General features: G+C 36.8%; 1 protein-coding gene across 1 annotated transcript in view; it reads left to right on the top strand.

The window, feature by feature from the left end:
* PRMT3 (protein arginine methyltransferase 3) overlaps positions 1 to 24,724 on the top strand; it is a 148,839-nt gene that overhangs the window by 19,387 nt on the left and 104,728 nt on the right. Inside the window, exon 9 of the mRNA XM_082628932.1 lies at positions 7,931 to 8,052. Coding sequence (XP_082485058.1) covers positions 7,931 to 8,052 — 122 coding nt within the window. The remainder of the gene's footprint in view (positions 1 to 7,930; positions 8,053 to 24,724) is intronic.

The raw sequence follows: 24,724 nt of genomic DNA on the forward strand, positions 1-24,724 counted from the left end.
CAGTCTTTCTACTTTAAGAACATGTATATTGGTAACATCAGGTTTTTATAATTCCCCTTTCACCTCCATTTAAAAGATACTTCTATCAGGTTATTTCATGAGCTTTATGTGATGTTGCAGCAGTGATTAACAACCTTTATATGTTGAAAAGCTCTTTTCCTGATTTTTATGTTGTTTGGAATATCATGTAGATTGGCTTTTCATTTTCCATACCTGTTTCCTAAGAGTGGTGTTTCACTTGTGATGTAGCCAAGTTGGACCTGCGAAATTTATATGGTGTTCTGATATCTTTTGGCCAAAGCATTACCTATGAGGTAATGATGGTATGTGTTTCTTTGTTTTTGCTAATTCCCCTACAGACAAATGATTATTTTATTTTTAAAGTATTATTTTTTATCAGTTCTTTATACTTGGCTTTTTTGTATGCTTTTTATATGTTTTTGCAGCAGAGACTAAGAATTTTTTTAATAGTTTTTATGTTTGCACCCAAGTGCTGGAACAGTTTATTTAATATTTGTCTAAAAAACCACATTGTTTCCAGTAAAGCAGATATGTTGCTATTAAAAATGTTGCTTTATATTTACAGTTCGATTTTGCCTAGATTTTTATTTTATTTTTTCCTTAATATGTTTTATAGAAATTAACCATGTTCTAGTCTGGGAATCACTAGTCCGGCCTGGCTTCTTAGGAACCATCTACATAATAATTTTAGACAGTGGTGAATCTCTGTGGGCTTCACTTGTAAAATGATTTTTTATGTATAGCTGATTCACTTTGTTATAAAGCAGAACCTAACACACCATGGTAAAGCAATTATACTCCAATAAAGATGTTAAAAAAATATAAAAAAATTTAAAATAAAATGATTTTTTAAACCTTTCTGGTTCTAAAATTTTATGATTTTTGTTTTTATAAAAGCACTATCATTTTCTTTCTTTGAGCCGTCTTTTTAAAAATACTTTTGATATGAATGCCATAAGAATTCGTTAAGTAAAAGTACTTAGAAGTTTCTTTTTCACTATGCTCTGAATAGACTTTTGTGTTATATTACATAAGAAAATACTGAAAAGGCACAGTATTAGTAAACATAAGATTAATCATTGGGAAATTATGTAATTATGAATATTTCTATGTATATGAAGCACATCTTACTGGGTTCATAGACCTATACACAGTCCCTTTCTGCTTTTAATTTTTTATTTGTAACAGTCTTATAGAAATATTGTATATATCATATTATACATTTTTGGACAAAATACGTGACTATGGAACACACAGAATGTTTAATTATTTTGTGTTCCACTTACTGCTTTTACTGAAGAGATTAAATCTGCCCAAGTCAGAAAGGGGCTTACTAATAAACTGGGAGTATTTTTCCTTAGTACTTTGCCTAAGATGCTTTCATTTAATTTATCAATGTGTAATTAATTTTGCTTGGCATTTGTATTTTCTCAAAAGTATACTGTGGTGTAAAATATATGTGTGTCAATTTCTAACTCTTTGAAGTATATTCAGGATATAATTTTCTATAATTAACAATATTAAACAATCTAGAGCTTTCATATTTTTAAATGATTTGGGATACTTTTCTTTATATTATACTATGACTACAGATTTAAAAAATATACAACACATATTTAAATAGCACTTGATAATTTATAGAATACTTTCAAGCATGTTGTCTCATTGTTGCTATACAATATACCAGTATGGTGTATTCATAGCAGGTGTGTATTCATCTCTATTTTTCACATGAGGAAATTTGAAACCAGTAGGTTAATTGACTTTCCCTAAAACAGGCAGCTAAAAAAAAAGGAAACAAACGAGGGTTTTAGTCCTAGTCTAGTGCCCTTAACCCTGTGCCACTACACTACACTGTTATGTTAAAATAGAATGAGTAATTAGGGTGGGATTCATTAGTCATATTTTAATTAACACTATTTTTCATATATAGGTCATATAATTTCTGTGTGCCATGACAACATGTTCATGAAATTATTTAAATATAGTTCTTTTAAAAATGTATGAAATAACATGTTTTCTTAAGTTTTATTACCATTGTTTTTGTTTGCTTTTATCTCCATTAGGTAGACAAATTTCAAATCACAGCACTAGCTTCTGTATCATATTATTTAGTGAATGGTAGAGATTTATTTTTCAAAAAGGTGCTTATAATTTAAAATGTCTTCCTTCCTTCCTTCCCTTCTCCCTCCATCCCTCCCTTCCTACTTCCTTTCCTTCATTCCTTTCTTAATATTGTTTTAATTCACAAAGCTCCTGTGGAGGCCATATGGTTTCTCAGATTTAATTTAACTTTGGGTGGCATAATTGTGTTATCACTCACTCATAATTAATTTCTGTTTGTAGTTCATTGAAGAAATTCACAGTTAGGTGCCTTTTTTATGCATTTGATTATTATCTAAGTTAAAATTGATTCACTTTTTTTTTTAGAAACAGTGAATCACATTCCTTCATCATTTTATAAAATAATGTTAGTGTATTCTGTTATCATTTCTACCTCTTTCTTTGATTCTACCAGGTTTTAGTTTATATGCCCAACTACCTAAGTCTGAGCTAGATGTAATAAATAATTAGTATATAATTAAAAATATAATTTAAATATAGGCTTTAAAAAGCAGATTGACCTATGTATGTTTGAGTGCTACCTTTACAAATTACCAGCTCTATGATTCTGGATCTGTTACTTTCCTTGTGTGAAGCTCTCCTTCCTTCAGAAAAGGTTAAAGAAGAATTTTATATATATATGCATATGTATATAAATTATACATGTGTGTGTATGTATAGTCTTAAAAAGAACACGCACTCTAATTGGAGTAAATGATACATATCCTTCTGTACTTAGCTTTTGTAGCTCAGCAATTTCTCTAAGATAATCCCTTATTAACATTATTTTAATGGCTCAAAAACCCAATGTAAAATTGTCCATAAATTGTTTTAATTTATATTAGAAATAATGCTGCATGTAAAAATATAAACTATTAAAAATCTTTTTATGAATATGAGAGTAGAATAATAAGATAAATTCCTAGCAGTGGCCACCCTAGGTCAGAAAGGTTCTACCCAGGATGGTTTTAGTGCTGCCAACTTGTCTTTCCAGAAACAGTGTATGGGTGTTGATATTCCCAAACACCATTGCCAAAGCACTGTGCTTTCAAACTTCTAAATTCCACACTGATCTTTTATTTTTAATTTTTAAATTTTGCAAATATCTTACTTCAATGAAAGTTCTTGGGAAGTTATCACTTACTGTTGTGTTATGTATATATTTTATGCCACATAATATTTCAAACTGATATACTATAACCATACTATAAATATATATGCTCTGTGTTATAGTATTTTCTTGATGTTGTGGTTAATATATTTTATTTGTAACTTAAAAAAATAGTTTTGTTTGCAGTGATGTTGTATAGATTGCATCTTACAATTTTAAACTTCCTTGTGTGTGAAGTAGTTATGTTAAAATGTGCTGACTCACCCAGATAGGCCACATGTGCAGGAACAGTCACATTCTCCCTGTGGAGCCATCTGGGCCTCGTCCTTCTTAGAGCAGTAGCCTTTTGGCAACCTTATTTCTTCAATAGAAATTAGACTGTTTAGATTCTGTCTCTTCTGGAGTCAGTTTTGGTGTATTATATTTTCAAGATATAATGGAACAGGGCTTCCCTGGTGGCGCAGTGGTTAAGAATCTGCCTGCCAGTGCAGGGGACAAGGGTTTGACCCCTGGTCCGGGAAGGTCCCACATGCCGTGAAGCAACTAAGCCCATGCGCCACAATTACTGAGCCTGCACTCTAGAGCCCGCAAGCTACAACTACTGAGCCAGCATGTCACAACTACTGAAGCCCACGTGCCTAGAGCCTGTGCTCTGCAACAAAAGAAGCCACCGCAATGAGAAGCCTGCGCACCACAACAAAGAGTAGCCCCCACTCGCCGCAGCGAGAGAAAGCGCACATGCAACAACGAAGACCCAACGCAGCCAAAAATAAATTAATTAATTAATTAAAAAAAAAGATGTAATGGAACAGACTTCACTTATACTAGTAAACAGTACAGAAGATAAAATGTGTAGGAACAGACTTAACTAATACACAGGACTTAGATGAAAAAGATTTTTTAAAACCCCAAACTCCTGAAGAACATAACAGATGATTTAAACAAATTGAAAGTCATACCATGTTCCTGAATGGAAAACACAAAATAAAATTGTGTTCCATAAATTTATATTTTAGTGCAATCCCTATAAAAATGCTAAGACTTAAAAAAAACAAAGAAGCCATAGACAAGCTGATTTTCTTGTTCTTGTGGAAAAATAAACATATAAAATTGTCCAGAAACACTGTGAAAACAATTGGCAATGAGGGTGAACCAGCTTTACTAGATAGAAATTCTGCCAAGCTTCTATAATTAGAAAAATTATTGGTATGTGATTGTATAGATTAATGGAGCAGAATAAAAATCTAGAAATAAACCAAAATATACACAGATCTCCAGAGGGATCCCTTCCTCTCCTCTGTCGTGTGAGGATACAGCAAGAAGTCATGTCTGTGAACCACAAAGCAGGCCCTCACCAGAGTCAACCTGTGCCTTGATCTTAGACTTTCCAGCCTCCAGAACTGTGAGAAATAAATTTCTGTTGTTTACAGACCACTCAGTTTATGGTATTTTTGTTATAGCGTGCTGAATGAATTGAGACAGGGACCTTCAGCATTCACTAAAATTTCTGTGTGTTTTGGTCTGTCCCCATGACATAATCACCTCCGAAAGTCCCCAGCTTCTAATACCATCACATTGGGGGTTAGTATTTCAACGTGTGAATTTCAGGGGGATGCAAACATAGACTGTTTAATAACATGTTGGGACAATTGGTTAGCTTTCTGAACAGAAGTAAAGTTGGAACCATACCTCTTAGTGAATACTGTGATTAAAAAAACAAAACAAAACTGTAGTAATGAAACTATAAATGTACCAGAAGGAAGTGTGAATGAAATAGGAGAGAATATGGGCTAAGTCGGTCTAATTATGATCAAAATCCAGAAGCTATTAAAAGAAAAGATTAATGAGTTTGACTGTTAGTAAAGAATTTCTACATAGCAAAGATCAGTTTAAGCACAATCAAAAGGAGAAAAAGTCATATGCTGAGAGGAAACATTGCAAGTCATATTACAAAGGTCTGATCTTAACTAACAACTCTTATTTGATAAGAGAAATTTGGTAAGAGAAGGACTAACAACTTGGTGGAGAAATGGAGAAAGGATCAAGTAGATGGTTCACATAGAACTACAGATGTCTCTACAACATATGAAATATGTTGCAAAACCTCATGATAATGGAAATGCACATTAAATCTAGACCAGTATATCATTATTTTGTACTTGCTGTATTGGCAGAAGTCTGAAAGTTTGATTATATGGGCTAGTGTCACCTGTGAGGAAATTGGCCCTTACACATTGCTGATTTGAGTAGAATTGCCATTTGGCGGGTCATTTATGTTTAGCAGAATTACAAATATGTATATTCTCTCTGACCCAGTGTTTTTATTTCTAGGAATAGATTTCCTCCTTTGTTCTTCTGTAGAGTTACTCATGTATGAATGGGATTAGGTATAATGTTATTTACAGCATTGATTGTCATGGTAAGATTTCAGGAACTACGTAAATGTCCATCAGTACAGAACTGGATCAGTAGATTATGGTACAACCGTGTTACGAAATCCTATACAGCTATATAAGAGAAAGAAGTTCTATAAACTGATATGGAAAGATCTTTAAATTATATTGTTAAGGAAAAAAGCAATGTGTAGCACAGTGGGTATAATATGCTTCCATTTGTGTAACGGAGGGAAAGAAATACATATATAGTATTGCATTGTATATGCATAAAAATTCTTTTGAAGGATAAATAAGAAACACTTTTTGATGTTTAAACTGTATGAATGTTTTACCTAGTGAAAAAGTAATTGTTGAAAAATATAATAGATTCTTAATTCTAGTTCTATTTTTCTTACAGTAGCTTCCCATTACTCAGAATAAAATCCAAGGGCTTTATGTGATCTGACCCCTGCTTAACCCTGATCTCACCGCCAAGGAACCTTTCTCACCCAGCTCAGCCACAGTGGCCTTCTTGCTTTGCCTGGAATCTTGTGCTTTGCATTTAATATCTTCTATGGCTAGAAGGCACTTCCTTCACATCTTTGCCTGGCACACTCCTTTACTTCATTACCTTCTCCGCTCACATGTATCAGAGAAGTATTCGCGGACCTGTCTAAAATTCTAAAAGAGTGTGTCCCCCCGCCCCTTGCTCTAACCTCTACTCTGTGCTTGAGTTTTCTTTATAACACTACTATTCTCTGTTAACATTCTCTGTTCTTTATTTTCTATTCTTTGTCTGTTCATTGTCTCCCCCACAAGATTGTAAGCTCTATTAGGACAGGGACTTGGTCTTGTTTGTTGCTGTACCCCATCACCATGATCAATGCCTGCACTTAGTAATGCTCAGTGAATACTTATAGTAGAAGACTACTGAAATAATTTCATATTTTGAGACAAGTATATAGGGTTTCAGGTCATTGGTAATGAAAGACTTAAGGCACTACAGTTTTCAGTAATTTCTAGTGTACCTCTGAGTATTTTGCTGAATGTTTCCTTGGTAATTCGTTTCTGTTTTTTACTGTGAACCAAGCAGGTTTCACTGTACTGTTCTGGGAAGAATAGTATGAAATTCTTGATTAGAAATAATTGCTCCCTCCCTATCCCCAATAACATCTTAAATTTGGTTCTTCTTATTTCTTTCACCAATGATAATGAATATCATTAAAAGAAATTAAACTCTCAAGTTACTGAATTCTAGAAGCCAGTTTGTTTTTATTGTACCTGTATTATTAAAATGAGTTGAACATTTAATTTTGGAAGTGGAGGGGTTATGGCAATATTCTATATCCATGATTCCTTTATTTTTTTTTTACATCTTTATTGGAGTATAATTGCTTTACAATGTTGTGTTAGTTTCTGCTGTATAACAAAGTGAAACAGCTATACATATACATATATCCCCACATCCCCTCCCTCTTGTGCCTCCCTCCCACCCTCCCTATCCCACCCCTCTAGGTGGTCCCGAAGCACCGAGCTGATCTCACTGTGCTATGTGGCTGCTTCCCACTAGCTATCTATTTTACATTTCGTAGTGTATATATGTCCATGCCACTCTCTCACTTTGTCCCAGCTTCCCCTTCTATCCCCCTGCCCTGTGTCCTCAAGTCCCTTCTCTACGTCTGCGTCTTTATTCCTGTCCCAGCCTTGGGTTCATCAGAACCAATTTTTTTTAGATTCCGTATATATGTGTTAGCATATAGTATTTGTTTTTTTCTTTCTGACTGACTTCACTCTGTATGACAGACTGTAGGTCCATCCACCTCACTACAAATAACTCAATTTTGTTTCTTTTTATGGCGGAGTAATATTCCATTCATGATTCCTTTATAACCATTTTTAAATTGTACTGGATCAGGCTATCTTGCTTAAGTTAATTCCTGACACTCAAACTTGAGAAAGTTTATTTCTGTTAAAATTTAGAATTACTAAGCCTAAATTAGAGCATACATACAATAAGGAAATAAAAAAGAGACTAATTCCCTCTTAATAAGTCTGTGGGAATTGCTTATTTCATATAAAACATTTCTTAAATTTACATTGTTGCATCTGACTGAAGCAGACTGTGGCCAAAACACTGTTACGAATTTAAAACAACTTAATGTAATTATATTTTCAATTTCCCCAAAGAGAAATTATTACCATATTTGATCGGTAAAGTTTAAATTTTTGTTATTTCTTTCTAGCCAGAAACATCATCATATATGAATAGGATTTAAAGTATTAGACCTTCTCGATAACATCTGTTTTTTTATTACACCAGGTAGTTTTGGATGTTGGTTGTGGAACTGGAATTCTCTCTATGTTTGCTGCTAAAGCTGGGGCAAAGAAGGTTCTTGGAGTTGATCAGTCTGAAATACTTTACCAGGCAATGCATATCATAAGGTAGATGCATTTTATGGCTTGATTTAAGATTATTTTTAAATTTAATGATTAATATCAATTAACTTTCTTGTCTTTAATAGCTATCCAATGCAGACTCAAGACACTTGTCTTTTAGTAAAAATTCATTCCAGAATAATAAGATTTTAAGTTGGATTGACCTAGACATGTTTGAGCTATGAATAATCTTTTCATTGTTCTTCTCATTGATGATAATTATTTTTATATAGCTTTCTGTCCTTCCAATTATGGCTATAGATATGCTAATTACAATAATATGAAATTAGAAATCATGGACATATAGGGCAGTGTTAGAAGACTTGCTACAAAACTCAATATATCAGTAGTATTTCCTTTAGCAAATAGCAGTTCAACTAAAAAGACTAAGGATTATCTTTTTCTTTTTGACAACGCTAGCCCTTGTGCCTCCTCAAATTAAAATAAGTAAATTCCAGAATGGCTACAAACTTAATTATGTTCTCTAAAAATATCTCCTCTCCTTGAGGAATTAAGTTAGTTAGGTTAATTGATCCGTGATTGATTTTACAGTTGGCTTATACCCTAGTAAGAAGACCTTCATTTGAACTACAGCTTTTAGAACTAGATTTTGTTAGCTGTGTACTTAACCAAAGCATGTTACATTTGGAACTTTGGAATAATTTCCAGAATAATTTTAATAGCAGGCTTCTTAGTGATTCTTTTTTCCCCCAGCTTTGTTTGTTTGTTTGTTTGTTTGTTTTGTTTTTTGCGGTACGCGGGCCTCTCACTGTTGTGGCCTCTCCCGTTGCGGAGCACAGGCTCCGGACGCGCAGGCTCAGCGGCCATGGCTCACGGGCCTAGCCGCTCCGCGGCATGTGGGATCTTCCCGGACCGGGGCACGAACCTGTGTCCCCTGCATCGGCAGGCGGACTCTCAACCACTGTGCCACCAGGGAAGCCCTTCCCCCAGCTTTATTGATATATAATTGACACATAGTATTGTGTGAGTTTAAGGTGTAAAATCTATTGCTTTGATACATTAATATATTACAGAATGATTACCACCATAGCATTAGCTAACACCTCCATTGTGTCACATGAAATAATTACCATTTCTTTTTTGTGTTGGAAACATTTAAGGTCTATTCTTTTAACAGCTTTTGCCATGCTTACGTTAGATTCTCGGCAATGATTCTTAAATGGTCCTCCCACTGATACCTATGTTTTATTCTTAAAATTGGTTAATATCATTTCTGATTCGTATAAAATTTAATTATATAAAATGTTTACATTTTTAGATGTGATTGCATTGAAGTCTGATGTTGGGGTTAAGAGTGCAAAGTTGAGTCAGACGGGTTTGAGTCCTTGCTCTGTCCCTTCCCTGTTGTTTGAACTTCAGTTAAATTGTATCTAACCTCTTTGAAACCTCAGTTGTTTTACTGTCAAAATGAAAATAATGATGACTACCTCATACGGTTATGAGTAAGGTAAATAAGTTACAAGTAAGATATGCACCTCAGTCTCTTTGGCATATTGCTTGCCCTGGCATGTAGTAGGTATTCACAAGTTAGCAACTGTTATTACTAACAAGTACCAAATTAATGTTAATGAAAAAATGACATTGCTCTTGCTTAGATTTTTTCATAGATAGAGGTTTGTGGTTATTATTCTCAGAGAATATGCATCTGTGTTGCATATGCATATGCAATCCATAATCTAGTAAAGTTTTTTAAATTTATGTTGCCATTAACTACAACATCATCATTTTGGGGGTTCTGTAAAGAGCACCCTCTCTTGCTTGTGCATTACCATCCAAACAGATGTGAGAACCACTGTCCCAAAGAAGAGATTGTTTTAGATGAAATATCAAAATTTTATTGTTGTGATAGTAAGATTACAGTAAGATATTTCTATTAGAAATTCTCATCTTATGAAAGACCATGTTCATTTATGTATTCATTTGTCATTTTTGATGTTTGTAAGGTGAGACTAGATGTGCTCTCATTTTAATTCCCTTATGGAAGAAAAAAATAGTGATAGCACTCATTTTGTTTTGTTTTCTTTTTATTTCACAGAAGCCCTGATTCCTAGTGACTTTTTAGAAATATGTTTGTACAATGATTATAATCAAATTCATTGTGTATGAAATTTAGTGCTGGAGTGTATGGAAATTTTGCATGAGAGCATTTATTGAAAATGAGTTAGCATTCAATTCTAGGTACTTAAATTTAACAATAAAAGTTGCTAACATTAACTTAATACTTTCTATTTAATTTCTTTTGAGGTAGGTACAAAAACAGTACATATATATATGTTTGTTTTTATAGAGATTAGGAAATTGAGACACAGAGACTACGTAACTCTCCTTATTTGTAGTGCGGCCAGGATTAGATCGCAGGCAGCCTGACTCCATGGTCCATACTCAAAGCTAATTTACTATGCTGTCTCTCCATTTCACTACTCACAGTGCATGTATTGGTTTCATTCAGTAGTTTGCTTTACTTAGAACCTATAGAGTTTGAAAATCAGACCTTTTTGTTTTGGATGAGCCAACATTGTACTTTTCTTCAAAGATGTTCTCCTTTGCCTTTTTTTTTCCACATTTTTTTTTTTTTTTTTTTTGCGGTATGTGGGCCTCTCATTGTTGTGGCCTGTCCCGTTGCGGAGCACAGGCTCCAGACGCACAGGCCCAGCGGCCATGGCTCACGGGCCCAGCCGCTCCGCGGCATGTGGGATCTTCCCAGACCGGCATGTGGGATCTTCCCAGACCGGGGCACGAACCCGTTTCCCCTGCATCGGCAGGCGGACTCTCAACCACTGCACCACCAGGGAAGCCCTCCACATCTTTATTGGAGTATAAATGTTTTACAATGTTGTGTTAGTTTCTGCTGTACAACAAAATGAATCAGCTATATGTATACATATATCCCCACATCCCCTCCCTCTTGAGCCTCCCTCCCACCCTCCCTGTCCCACCTCTCTAGGTGGTCACAAAGCACCGAGCTGATCTCCCTATGCTATGCAGCAGCGTCCCACTAGCCATCCATTTTACATTTGGTAGTGTGTACACGTCACTGCTACTCTCTCACTTCATCCCAGCTTCCCCTTCCCCCCATGCCCTCAAGTCTGTTCTCTACATCTGCGTCTTTATTCCTGCCCTGCCACTAGATTCATCAGTACTGCTTTTTAAAACTCCATATATATGTGTTAGCATATGGTACTTTTCTCTTTCTGGCTTACTTCACTCTGTAGGACAGACTGTAGGTCCATCCACCTCACTACAAATAACTCAATTTCATTCCTTTTTATGGCTGAGTAATATTCCCTTGTATATATGTGTCACATCTTCTTTATCCATTCATCTGTTGGTGGACATTTAGGTTGCTTCCACATCCTGGCTATTGTAAATAGTGCTGCAGTGAACATTGTGGTACATGACTCTTTTTGAATTATGGTTTTCTCAGGGTATATGCCCCGTAGTGGGATTGCTGGGTCATATGGTAGTTCTATTTTTAGTTTTTTAAGGGACCTCCATACTGTTCTCCATAGTGGCTGTATCAATTTACATTCCCACCAACAGTGCAAGAGGGTTCCCTTTTCTCCACACTCTCTCCAGCATTTACTGTTTGTAGATTTTTTGATGATGGCCATTCTGACCAGCGTGCGGTGATACCTCATTGTAGTTTTCATTTGCATTTCTCTAATGATTAGTGATGTTGAGCATCTTTTCATGCATTTGTTGGCCATCTATATGTCTTCTTTGGAGAAATGTCTGTTTAGGTCTTCTGCCCATTTTTGGATTAGGTTGCTTGTTTTTTCGATACTGAGCTTCATGAGCTGCTTGTATATTTTGGAGATTACTCCTTTGTCAGTTGCTTCATTTGCAGATATTTTCTCTCCATTCTGAGAAATAGAAATTCTGTCTTTTCATCTTGTTATGGTTTCCTTTGCTGTGCAAAAGCTTTTAAGTTTCATTAGGTTCCATTTGTTTATTTTTGTTTTTATTTCCATTTTTCTAAGAGGTGGGTCAAAAAGGATCTTGCTGTGATTTATGTCATCTAGTGTTCTGCCTGTGTTTTCCTCTCAGAGTTTTATAGTGTCTGGCCCTACATTTAGGTCATTAATCCATTTGAAGTTTATTTTTGTGTATGGTTTTTAGGGAGTGTTCTAATTTCATTCTTTTACATGTAGCTGTCCATTTTTCCCAGCACCATTTATTGAAGAGGCTGTTTTTTCTCCATTGTATATTCTTACCTCCTTTATCAAAGGTAAGGTGACCATATGTGCATGGGTTTATCTCTGGGCTTTCTATCCTGTTCCTTTGATCTATATTTCTGTTTTTGTGCCCGTACCATACTGTCTTGATTACTGTAGCTTTGTAGTATAGTGTGAAGTCAGGGAGCCTGATTCCTCCAACTCCGTTTTTCTTTCTCAAGATTGCTTTGGCTATTCAGGGTCTTTTGTGTTTCCATACAGATTGTAAAATTTCTTGTTCTAGTTCTGTGAAAAATGCCATTGGTAATTTGATAGTGATTGCATTGAACCTGTAGATTGCTTTGGGTAGTATAGTCATTTTCACAGTATTGATTCTTCTAATCCAGGAGCATGGTATATCTCTCCATCTGTTTATATTATCTTTGATTTCTTTCATCAGTGTTTTAAAGTTTTCTGAGTACAGGTCTTCTGCCTACTTAGGTAGGTTTATTCCTAGGTATTTTATTCTCTTTGTTGAGATGGTAAATGGGATTGTTTCATTAATTTCTCTTTCTGATCTTTTGTTAGTGTATAGGAATGCAAGAGATTTCTGTGCATTAATTTTGTATCTTGCAACCCTACCAAATTCATTGATTAGTTATACTAGTTTTCTAGTGGCATCTTTAGGATTTTCTATGTATAGTATCATGTCATCTGCAAACAGTGACAGTTTTACTTCTTCTTTTCCAGTTTGTATTCCTTTTGTTTCTTTTTCTTCTCTGATTGCTGTGGCTAAAACTTCCAAAACTATGTTGAATAATAGTGGTGAGAGTGGACATCCTTGTCTTGTTCCTGATCTTAGAGGAAATGCTTTCAGTTTTTCACCATTGAGAATGATGTTTGCTGTGGGTTTGTCATATATGGCTTTTATTATGTTGAGGTAGGTTCCTTCTATGCCCACTTTCTGGAGTGCTTTTATCATAAATGGGTGTTGAATTTTTTCAAAAGCTTTTTCTGCATCTACTGAGATGATCATATGGTTTTTATTCTTTAATTAGTTAATATGATGTTCACACTATTTTGTGTATATTGAAGAATCCTTGCATCCCTGGGATAAACCCCACTTGATCATGGTGTATGATCCTTTTAATGTGTTGTTGGATTCTGTTTGGTAGTATTTTGTTGAGGATATTTGTGTCTGTGTTCATCAGTAATATTGGCCTATAATTTTTCTGTGTGACATCTTTGTCTGATTTTGGTATCAGGGTAATGGTAGCCTCATAGAACGAGTTTGGGAGTGTTCCTCCCTCCACAATTTTTTGGAAGAGTTTGAGAAGGATATGTGTTAACTCTTTTCGAAATGTTTGATAGAATTTGCCTGTGAAGCCATCTGGTCCTGGACTTTTGTTTGTTGGAAGATTTTTAATTATGGTTTCAATTTCATTACCTGTGATTTGTCTTTTTATATTTTCTAATTCTTCCTGGTTCAGTCTTGGAAGGTTGTACTTTTCTAGGAATTTGTCCATTTCTTTCAGGTTGTCCATTTTATTGGCATATAGTTGCTTGTAGTAGTCTCTTAACGGTCTTTTGTATTTCTGCGGTGTCAGTTGTAATCTCTCCTTTTTCATTTCTAATTTTATTGATTTGCATCCTCTCCCCTTTTTTCTTGTTGAGTCTGGCTAAAGGTTTATCAATTTTGTATATCTTCGCAAAGAAGCAGCATTTAGTTTTTTTGATCTATGCTATTGTTTTCTTTGTTTCTATTTCATTTATTTCTGCTCTGATCTTTATTTCTTTCCTTCTATAATTTTGAGTTTTCTTTGTTCTTCTTTTTCTAGTTACTTTAGGTATAAGGTTAGATTGTTTATTTGAGATTTTTCTTGTTTCTTGAGGTGAGCCTGAATTGCTATGCACTTCCCTCTTAGAACTGCTTTTGCTGTGTCCCATAGGTTTTGGATCGTGGTGTTTTTGTTGTCATTTGTTTCTAGGTATTTTTTGATTTCCTCTTTGATTTCTTCAGTAATCTCTTGGTTATTTAGCAGCACACTGTTTAGCCTCCATGTATTTGTGTTTGTTACTGTTATTTCCTTTAATTGATTTCTAATCTCATAATGTTGTGGTTGGAAAAGATGCTTGATATGATTTCATTTTTCTTAAATTTTCCAAGGTTTGATTTGTGACCCAAAATGTGATCTGTTCTGGAGAACGTTCCATGTGCCCTTGAGAAGAAAGTCTATTCTTCTGCTTTTGGGTGGAATGTCCTGAAGATACCAATTAAGTCTATCTGGTCTGTTGTGTCATTTAAAGCTTGTGTTTCCTTATTTATTTTCTGTCTGGATGATCTGTCTGTTGGTGTAAGTGGGGTGTTAAAGTTCCCTACTATGTTTGTGTTACTGTTGATTTCTCCTTTTATGGCTGTTAACATTTGCTTTATGTATTGAGGTGCTCCCATGTTGGATGCATAAATATTTATAATTGTTATGTTTTCTTCTTGGATTGATCCCTTTATCATTATGTAGTGTCCTTCTTTGTCTCTTCTAATAGTCTTTATTTTATTTTTATTTTTATTTTTTTTGCGGTACGCGGGCCTCTCACTGCTGTGGCCTCTCCCATTGCGGAGCACAGGCTCCGGACGTGCAGGCTCAGCGGCCTTGGCTCACGGGCCTAGCCACTCCGCGGCATGTGGGATCTTCCCGGACCGGGGCACAAACCCGTGTCCTCTGCATCGATAGGTGGACTCTCAACCACTGCGCCACCAGGGAAGCCCTAGTCTTTATTTTAAAGTCTATTTTGTCTGATATGAGAATTGCTACTCCAGCTTTCTTTTGGCTTCCATTTGCATGGAATATCTTTTTCCATCCCCTCACTTTCAGTCATATGTGTCTCTAGGTCTGAAGTGGGTCTCTTGTAGACAGCATATAGATGGGTCTTGTTTTTGTATCCATTCAGCCAGTCTGTGTCTTTTGGTGGGAGCATTTAATCCATTTACATTCAAGGTCATTATCAATATGTATGTTCCTATTACCATTTTCTTAATTGATTTAGGTTTGTTTTTTTGGGTCTTTTTTTATCTCTTGTGTTTCCTGCCTTGAGAAGTTCCTTTAGCACTTGTTGTAAAGCTGGTTTGGTGGTGCTGAATTCTCTTAGCTTTTGCTTATCTGTAAAGCTTTTGATTTCTCCATCAAATCTGAATGAGATCCTTGCTGGGTAAAGTAATCTTCATTTTAGGTTTTTCCCTTTCATCACTTTAAATATGTGCTGCGACTCCCTCTGGCTTGCAGAGCTTCTGCTGAAAGATCAGCTGTTATAACGTTATGGGGATTCCCTTGTATGTTATTTGTTGCTTTTCCCTTGTTGCTTTTAATATTTTTTCTTTGTATTTAGTTTTTGATAGTTTGATTAATATGTGTCTTGGCATGTTTCTCTTTGGGTTTATCCTGTATGGGGCTCTCTGTGCTTCCTGGACTTAATTGACTATTTCCTTTCCCATGTTAGGGAAGTTTTCAACTATAATCTCCTCAAATATTTTCTCAGACCCTTTCTTTTTCTCTTCTTCTTCTGGGACCCCTATAATTCGAATGTTGGTGCATTTAATGTTGTCCCTGAGGTCTCTGACACTGTCCTCAATTCTTTTCATTCTTTTTTCTTTATTGTGCTCTGCGGTAGTTATTTCCACCATTTTATCTTCCAGCTTACTTATCTGTTCTTCTGCCTCAGTTATTCTGCTAGAGTATTTTTTATTTCAGTTATTGTGTTCATCACTGTTTGCTCTTTAATTCTTCTAGATCCTTGTTGAATGTTTCTTGTATTTTCTCCATTCTGTTTCTGAGATTTTGGATCATCTTCACTATCATTACTGTGAATTTTTTTCAGGTAGTTTGCCTATTTTTTCTTCATTTATTTGGTCTTGTAGGTTTTTACCTTGCTCCTTCATCTGTAACATATTTTTTTGTCGTTGCTTTTTTTTTTTTTGATGGGTGGGGCTGTATTCCTGTGTTACTGGTTGTTTGGCTTGAGGCATCAAGCAGTGGAGTTTGCAGGCAGTTGGATAGACCTGGGTCTTGGTGCTGAGATGAGGACCTCCGGGAGGCCTCACTCCTATTAATATTCCCTGGGGTCTGAGGTTCTCTGTTAGTCCAGCAGTTTGGACTCAGCCCTCCCACCACAGGAGCTTGGGCCCAACCTCTGGCCTGGGAACCAAGATCCTGCAAGCTGTGTGGCATGGCAAAAAAAAAAAAAAAAAGCAATACAATAACAAAGAATAAAAAACAGAATAAAATTAGAAAGATAAAAAATATATTAGGAAAAATAAAAATATAATTGAAACAACTGCAACAAGGTAAAATAAAACAGAAAACAGAAAAAAAAAGGTGGGGGGGGGAAGAAGCCAAAAGTAGCAGAAGAATAACAAAGTATAAAGAATAAAAGAGGACTTCCCTGGTGGCGCAGTGGTTGAGAGTCCACCTGCTGATGCAGGGGACACAGGTTAGTGCCCCGGTGCGGGAAGATCCCACATGCCGCGGAGCGGCTAGGCCCATGAGCCATGGCCGCTGAGCCTGTGCATCCGGAGACTGTGCTCCGTAACGGGAGAGGCCCCAGCAGTGAGAGGCCTGCGTATCGCAAAAAAAAAAAAAAAAAAGGAATAAAATTAGAAAAATAAAAGATTGATTAGAAAAAATAAAAATATAAATGAACCAACAAGGTAAAACAGAACCCCAGTCTAAAAGAGGAAAAAAGAAAAAAAAAAGCCTTGGCTCTGGGGGCGGAGTTTAGGCAGGGGGGAATTTTGGCAGGGGCAGGTTTTAGGTTGGGGCAGTACCTAAACCTACCTGGGGGGTTACGTTTCAGCATGGGGCAGGGCCTAGGCAGGCGACGTTCATGCGTGGGGCGGGGCCTCTGTTTAGGACCTGCGTCAAGGGGAGAGGCAGCAGGTGGAAAGTGTGGGGTTCCAGAGTTTGGAGGTAGGGCCCTGGGTGAGGGTGTGTGGTTGAGGTTTAGGCCCAGCACGGTTGGAGGGGTTCACAGAGGGGGTCTCCGAGTGTAGAGGGTTAGGGCCCTGGGTGGGAGTGTAGGGGCGGGGCTTGGGCTCTGCCTGGCAGGAGGGAGGCTCCAAGGGCAGAGGATTAGGCCTGGGAGCCCAGTAGGCTCCCTGGTGCCTAAGTGGACTGGGAGAGCGCTGGCTGTGTTCTCTTTCATGCCTCCCCACTCCCACTGTCTCCCCCAGGGTCTCCCTGGTCCCCGCTGGACCCCTGACCGTGTGTGTGTCCCACTGGGTGTAGGAATTCCTCTCCTCCCCCAGCCACCCCTCAGGGATGCCGGTCCGGGAGGTCCGGCCTTTACTCTTGCTTCCCCTTCCCTCCCTCCCACTCCCTCAGGACCCTCGTGGCTGGAGGGGCCCTAGGTGGGCAGAAGATCAGGCCTGGGATCTCAGCAGGCTCCAGGGGGCCCAAGTGGGCAGGGGAAAGCTGGCCACACTTCCTTTTGATCCTCTGCCCTCCCAGTGGTCCCCAATTTCCCCCTTCGGGCGTGGGATCCCTTCCCCTCCCCCAGCCGCCCCTCTCGCTACCAGTCCCGTCCTGCCTCCACTTGTCCTCCCCCTTCACTCCCCCCCATAGCTCCCGTCCTACCCAGTTGCTGGGGGTTCCTTCCATCCTCTTAGGTGTCCATGGTGCCCCACTGGTGCCTGGTAGGTGCCCTGGTTGTCCAGAGACGTGAATTCCATGTCCTCCTAGTACGCCATCTTGACTCAACCCCCTGCCTTTTTTATATTGTGAAAAGATAGTTATTTCCATAATGTTCTCAGCATCTCTCGTTTGTTTTCCATTCAGATATTTGAAAGTTATACTGTGGGGTGATATAACCTCTGTTCTTCTGTTTGTGAATGTCCCTGTAGAAGAATATTCAGGAAACAGTTTATGTTAATATCCCCAGCATTTACTGGCCCATTATTCTACCAGTTGAGGAGGCAGAATAGCATACTTCTCTCAGCATCTGGAACCATATGACTTGATTTGTAATTTTGGCTTTTTGACTATTTAGCTTTATGAAAATGGGCGAATTGCTTAACTTCTTTAACCCTGGTCTCTTCATTTATAAGATGGGGTTGATGGTAGTACCTATCTCACAAGATTATTATAAGGATTGAATCCATTTATGGTGCTTTACAAAGTGGCTGACATGTAACTGCTTACTAAATGTTAGTAGTTACAATAATATTAGGTGATAATTGTAGTGGTATGTTTGCCTTGGCACCAGTGCCTCCAATAATACTTTACATTTGGTTGGTTATGTTTCTAAAATGATCATTTCTTGCAGCTATCCCAGCAACATATGATGACTCTCTTTTTTGTATTCTTTCTGTTTCACAGCTTATTCTCTTAAGCTTCAAGCATTAGCCAGCTGTATTCCGTATTCACTCTCCTCCTTTGAAATCTACTCTAAGCTTCTCTTATACTTGTCTGTTATTGCACTGGAGTTTTCTAGAACTATCATCAGTCAGTGAAAGCAACTCTTCTGATTAGCAGGCTGTGATTGTCTTTAGCAATTCTGAGGCTTCTTTCTCTGTCAGGAATCTATGCACAGCAGGATTTCTCTAAAACTCCATAAGCTTACATCTGAAAAAAGTACTTTAAATTCTAAAAGATGGATACTTTTAAAATACATGTTTCATTATTCTTTTAGATATATTCGACTTACAATGCTTGAATTGTGTTCAAAATAATGATAAAATAATTTTTATTTCTTTTCTTTGTTTAAAAAAGAGATCTAACATTTCTAAAGAAATGAGTGTAGAATGGAGTAAGTTTTGGCTTTAATGTAAACTGATATATATACATATTAGGGCTTATATACATATATAAATTATTTGTATATAAATTGGGACTTAATAAGAAAGGCAAGCTTGCAGTTCTGAGGTTGTAGCACGAATAAAGTAGAATATGGATTTTTAAAGATGTTATATTAACAGGGGCAAATAGAACTCAAAGTGATATATGGAAGGAATGAGAAGTTGTTTCTCTTTCTAGCTGTCACATTCCAGTGAATGATCATTCCAGAAACATAAACTTACCTAAGGACCGCAAAGCTATTGAGTTGCCAGACAGTTGTATCCAGTGTTCACCCTCAGGAAGCAGAGGTAGCTTCTGGCAATATTTTTACCATTACTCTGGCTGCCTTTGGTTTCTCATTGACTCCGCTGTGGAATAGCTCGTTATTCAGACTTTTGGATGTTACTGCAGAGGAGTTTTAATGAGAAGATTGATCTGTCATATGGCTACAATGCAGTGCTTTCAATCTCAGTATGACATTAAAGATGCAGTCTTTTATGTTGCCTGTGTCTAGAATACTGTTAAAAATGAAACATTAAGAAAAGCCTAGATCTGTTGTCATATTTATGTAAATGTCCTTCTCTGAATTCTAGGATAGGAGCTTTATCTTCTTAATATTTTTATCCCTATAACACCTGGCAAAGTGTCTTATACCTGGTAGATACTTAGTGAAAGGTTTTTGAGAAGAATAAAGTAACTTAATGAATTTAAAGATAGTGGTGGTATATATAATATTTGGAACAAGATCACAAAATACACCAGGATAAATCCTTGAAGTAAAGGATGTTTCTTCATATTTGTTTATAAATATAATAGAAATCATAGAAGAGCAAGTTAAAGTTGAAGGGAACTTTGAACCACTGATGAAGCTAAAATGGTAAAAAAAAAAAAATTTACTGCTCAGGAGTCTTCTAATGAAGGTAATGAAGGTGATCAAGACGCCTTACATGGAAACTAAATTCAGTTTTTCTTGTGTCCCACCATCCCCTTAATTTTGTGTCAACTCAGTGGTCCTGTCTTGGGGGTCCCGTGACTACCCACTAGTTCAGTGGTTCACTGGAAGAACTCACATGACTCAATATAAAGTTGTGTTCACAGCTAAAATTTATTACAGCAAAGGATATAGTCCAGGGACAGCAAGAAACAGATATCCATAGGTAAGGAGGTCATGTACAGGCTTCCACAAAATCCTTTCTTCTCTGCAAGAGTCACACAAGATGTACTTTTCCTTCTAGCTGTGAACCTCAGAGACTCTTATGAGATGTCTCTACCCAAGGAAGTTTGCTTGAGTCTTAGAGTCTGTAGTTCTCAAAGGGAACTGGTCATGTAGGCACATACCTGTTGTGTGACCAGCCATTGTACAAACCCATGTCAGATACCAGGTACATATCAGTAATCTTCATGTTTACTTTAAACACGCTGTCCTCCTGATTTGTCTTGGTCCACAGCTTCACGTGTATAGAATAGCATTATTAACCAGAAACTACATGAATGTTGAGGAGTTTTGTTCTTAGGGTTTGATGAAGAATTATTGCCATGGTTACAGAGATAAGTAAGAACTGAGAGAACAGACCTGCATTAACTCTTCTCACAGGTCAAAATGGAAACCTGGGACTCAAACTTGACATTTCCTTCATCAGCAAACTTGCTGGAGATAGAGTCCTCTTGAAAAGCCTTACTGTTTCTCAAATCCATCCCTTGTCTACAGTTGATGTTTCTTTTATATTTATTTATTTATTTTTATTTATTTTTGGCTGTGTTGGGCCTTTGTTGCTGCACTCGGGCTTTCTCTAGTTGCAGCGAGCAGGAGCTACTCTTTGTTGTGGTGGGCGTGCTTCTCGTTGCGGTGGCTTCTCTTGTTTTGGAGCACGGGCTCTAGGCACACAGGCTTCAGTAGTTGTGGCACGAGGCCTTGGTAGTTGTGGCTCACAGGCTCTAGAGCACAGGCTCAGTAGTTTTGGCACACGGGCTTAGTTGCTCTGTGGCATGTGGGATCTTCCCGGACCAGGGTTCGAACCCGTGTCCCCTGCATTGGCAGGCGGATTATTAACCACTGAGCCACCAGCGAAGTCCCTCGTTGATGTTTCTTAAATACGTGCCTTAATTCACATTCTTGTATTGCGTATATACTCACATGAATTAACACATCTGCATAAGTAGCTCAGTTATTTGTATTCAGTTATTTGATTTTCTGTCATGTACTCTCTTAGTGCAGCCAGATTGACTTTCCTACCAATTCTCTTCCCCTTTAAATAAATAAAGGAAGAAAGGGATAAAAAGTTGCTTTTGTGTTGGGAAGACATGAGAGAATAAAGGAGAAACTAAAAATTACCTCTGATCCTGGTATGAGATCTCACTATCAATATTTTGGTAAGGCTTTTTAAAGACTTAGGTTACAGGAGATGAAATACATGGAAATGTAAGCTTTACTCAAAATATCAGCTCCCTAAGGTTAGACAGGGATTTTTCTCCATTTCATTCATGGATGTGCCCCAACCACCTGGGAGGGTACCAGGCACACAGGTAGGTATTCAGTGTACATACTTACTCAGTGAATGAATGAATGAATGTATTTTCAAGACCCAGGATATCAAACATTCAAAGCCAGATAAATCGTCAACACAAAAGACTGAAAACCTATTGTCTCTGCTTGAATCCAGGTTATTCTTTCTTTGTTTTTTTTCATTGTGTTAGAAGCGAAGCTATTGCTAATTTTAAATAATAAATGTCCTCAGTGTTAATAATTCCACAGCTACACTCCTGTAAACACAAATGGTACATTTGGGAGTGAGGCAGCTCATGGAATAGCTTTGTTCTGATTGCAGGTCTGGCCCCTGCATTGAAATTATCTGCCTGGTAGTACTTGTTGTTTATGAGATGTCCTTACATCTTTCCCCTATCTCAAATAGTTAAGGATTCCTTTTTTTTTTACATTTATGAATGGAGGACTAGATTATTTCATAAGGGTAATTGGTATGGGTTTTCTCTCATCTCCCTGAGAAGAAGGGAGGGAGATCTGTTCTGGGCACCACTTTTCCTATGATTTTTCAGTTCCTTTGTCACTTCCACTTTGTATACCTCTTGACATCAGGGATTTGTGTTGTGAAAAATGGCTCCCACCTCCACTAAAGTCTTCTCTGATGTGTGCACTGAGCACTGGATCCTTCTTCACAGGTTTACCAAAACGATTTGAGTCTCCTTTTTTTCCCCACTGAATTTATCAGAATCTCTGGTTGTTTGATATCACCTTCTAAAATCTCCATGAGTTTATAAATTTATTACATTTTGTATTACTTTATTGTCATTTCAGCATGCTTGGGGAACAAGAGAGAAATATGTATGCTTGGGTGCCATAGCTAACTGAAAGCAAAGTAATATTATACCTTGTATATTTTTATATCAGGGTATTCCCTCCCTGTCCCCCTGCCCCATATGCATTTTGAAAAAATAGTTGTTATCACCCATGTATTCTTCTAGGTAAACTTTATAATAATTTTGTCACCAGCTTTAAATGCCATTTAGTTGATAAGGTGTTCATTGTATGAACCCCTGTGGTACTTTATGCTGTTTGCACGTCTATCTCCCTGCTAGACCATGTTCTTTCTTAGAACCTAGACTATGTCTTTTATCAAAATCACATTGGGCAGAGGTACATTACAAATTTGATCCTATATTTCTCATTCTAAAAATCCTGAAATGGCTCCTCATTATCTCTAAATAAAATCTAGACTCCTTTGCATTCCCTGTAACTACTTCCCAACTTTGTCACTACATACTACCTCTTGTTGCTCTAATCATACTAAACTATTTATATAGCTCTTCAAACTTGAAATTTCTCTTCCATACACACATGCACACACACACATAACCACAGGCAGTTTGTGCACACAGAGATGAGGCACCCTTCTTTACCCCCATGCTTGCATACATCTTTGTGGATGCTCTGTTTTTTCCTGACTAAGCTCAAATGTCACTCACTTAGTTAAGGGCTTATTATATTAGCTCCTATGGACCCTGTGTTCTTTACTGCTCTGAATCCCTTAGACCATGTTCTTAAGTGCACAGGCCATGTCTTTTATCTCTGTATGCCCAGTATCAGATAATTAATCATGATGATGTCCCTGTATCATGAGATAAAACTTAAATTGCTACTTTTAAGATAGAAAATAATATAGGATAGTGATTGTTGTTCTAACAAAATGTTCACTTAGAAAAATAATTTGTGTTTATTGGATTAGTTAAGAGACTTACTTAGCATACTCTTTTTATTATGGTGTTGTATTTCTATAGATTAAATATATGCTAGTTTTTGAGCAGGTGTTTCCAGAGATAGAATTCATTTCGAATGCTTTTATGCTAACGTAAGGTTTAGTGATTGGACACTTGAGAAATGAAAAATAAGTAAAATCTATAGTTTCTTTCATGAGTGGTAAATCAGGTGGTGATTAAGATGAGCAGTCTCATAAAAGGGGTTATCTACATGAATGATATCTGTGTTGTGATGTTTTAATACAGAATTACTGGGAATTATGGCCTTTGTCTTTTTTTCTGTATTCCCTGAAATCTTAATCTTTCCAGTTATATTTATATTTGAACAAGTAATTACTGAGGCAAATAGGATTATGACTTGTAGCAGACAATAAACAGCCTGAGCAGATGGCCTTTTACAGGATACACCTTGTTTCGCATGAGCATTCTGAAGATATTTCTACGGCAGTGGGAACATTTTGCTCTTTTTAGAAGATTGCTTTCTGTTTCCTTTGAAGTGTTTGTAATTGTGAAAACCCAATTAAATATTTCAGTAAATAGTAAGCAACTGCGGCAATTTTTTCATAGAGAATTTTATTAAGTACCTCTTTGAAAAAACTCAGATGGGATATAAACATCCTTTCTTTTTTACCTTTGTGTGAGATATACATATTAAAAAGTGCATAACACATAAATTATATGTTCTAATATGCATATGTATAGATAAATAATAGGAAAGAGAACATTTCCAGCACTTTAGAATTCCTCCCACCTCCTTTTGCCCTCTTTCAGTCAGATGCTCTCCCTGCCTGATTGAGGTAAGTACCATACTGACTTTGGTGGTAATCACTTCCTTTATATTGCTTTATATTTTAACCACTTAAATGGACATAGTTTAGTTTACTCAATTTTGACCTTTAGATAAATGAAATCATATATTATGCATCTTTTTGTCTAGCTTGTTTTGCTCAATGTTATTTTTAGTGTTCATTCATGTTTATTGTTATATAGAATGCCATTGATTAATATATCCCAATTTATCTGTTCTGTTCTTGATGGGAATTTTTGTGTTCCAGTTTAGGTCTGTTAAGAACGATTTTGTTATGAACTTTTTGTATGTGTGCCTGGTACACACATCTGTGGGGTATATATTTACATATAAAATTGCAGGCTTTAGGGTATACATATCTTCAGATTTTCTCAGTATTGCCAGGCTATTTTCCAGAGTGGTTATACCAATTTATACTTCTACCAATAGTATATAACAGTTCTGGTTGGTATTGCCAACCTTTAAGAATTTTTTCCAGTTGGTTGTATAGCAGTATCTCATTGCAATTTAAATTTGCATTTCTGTGATTGTCAGTGAGGCTGAGCATCTTTTCATGTGATTATTGGACATTTGGATTTCCTTTTCTGTGAAATATCTGT

Source organism: Mesoplodon mirus (genome assembly GCF_964341445.2).
Source record: "Mesoplodon mirus genome assembly, chromosome: 7".
NCBI classification, from domain to species: Eukaryota; Metazoa; Chordata; class Mammalia; order Artiodactyla; family Ziphiidae; genus Mesoplodon; species Mesoplodon mirus.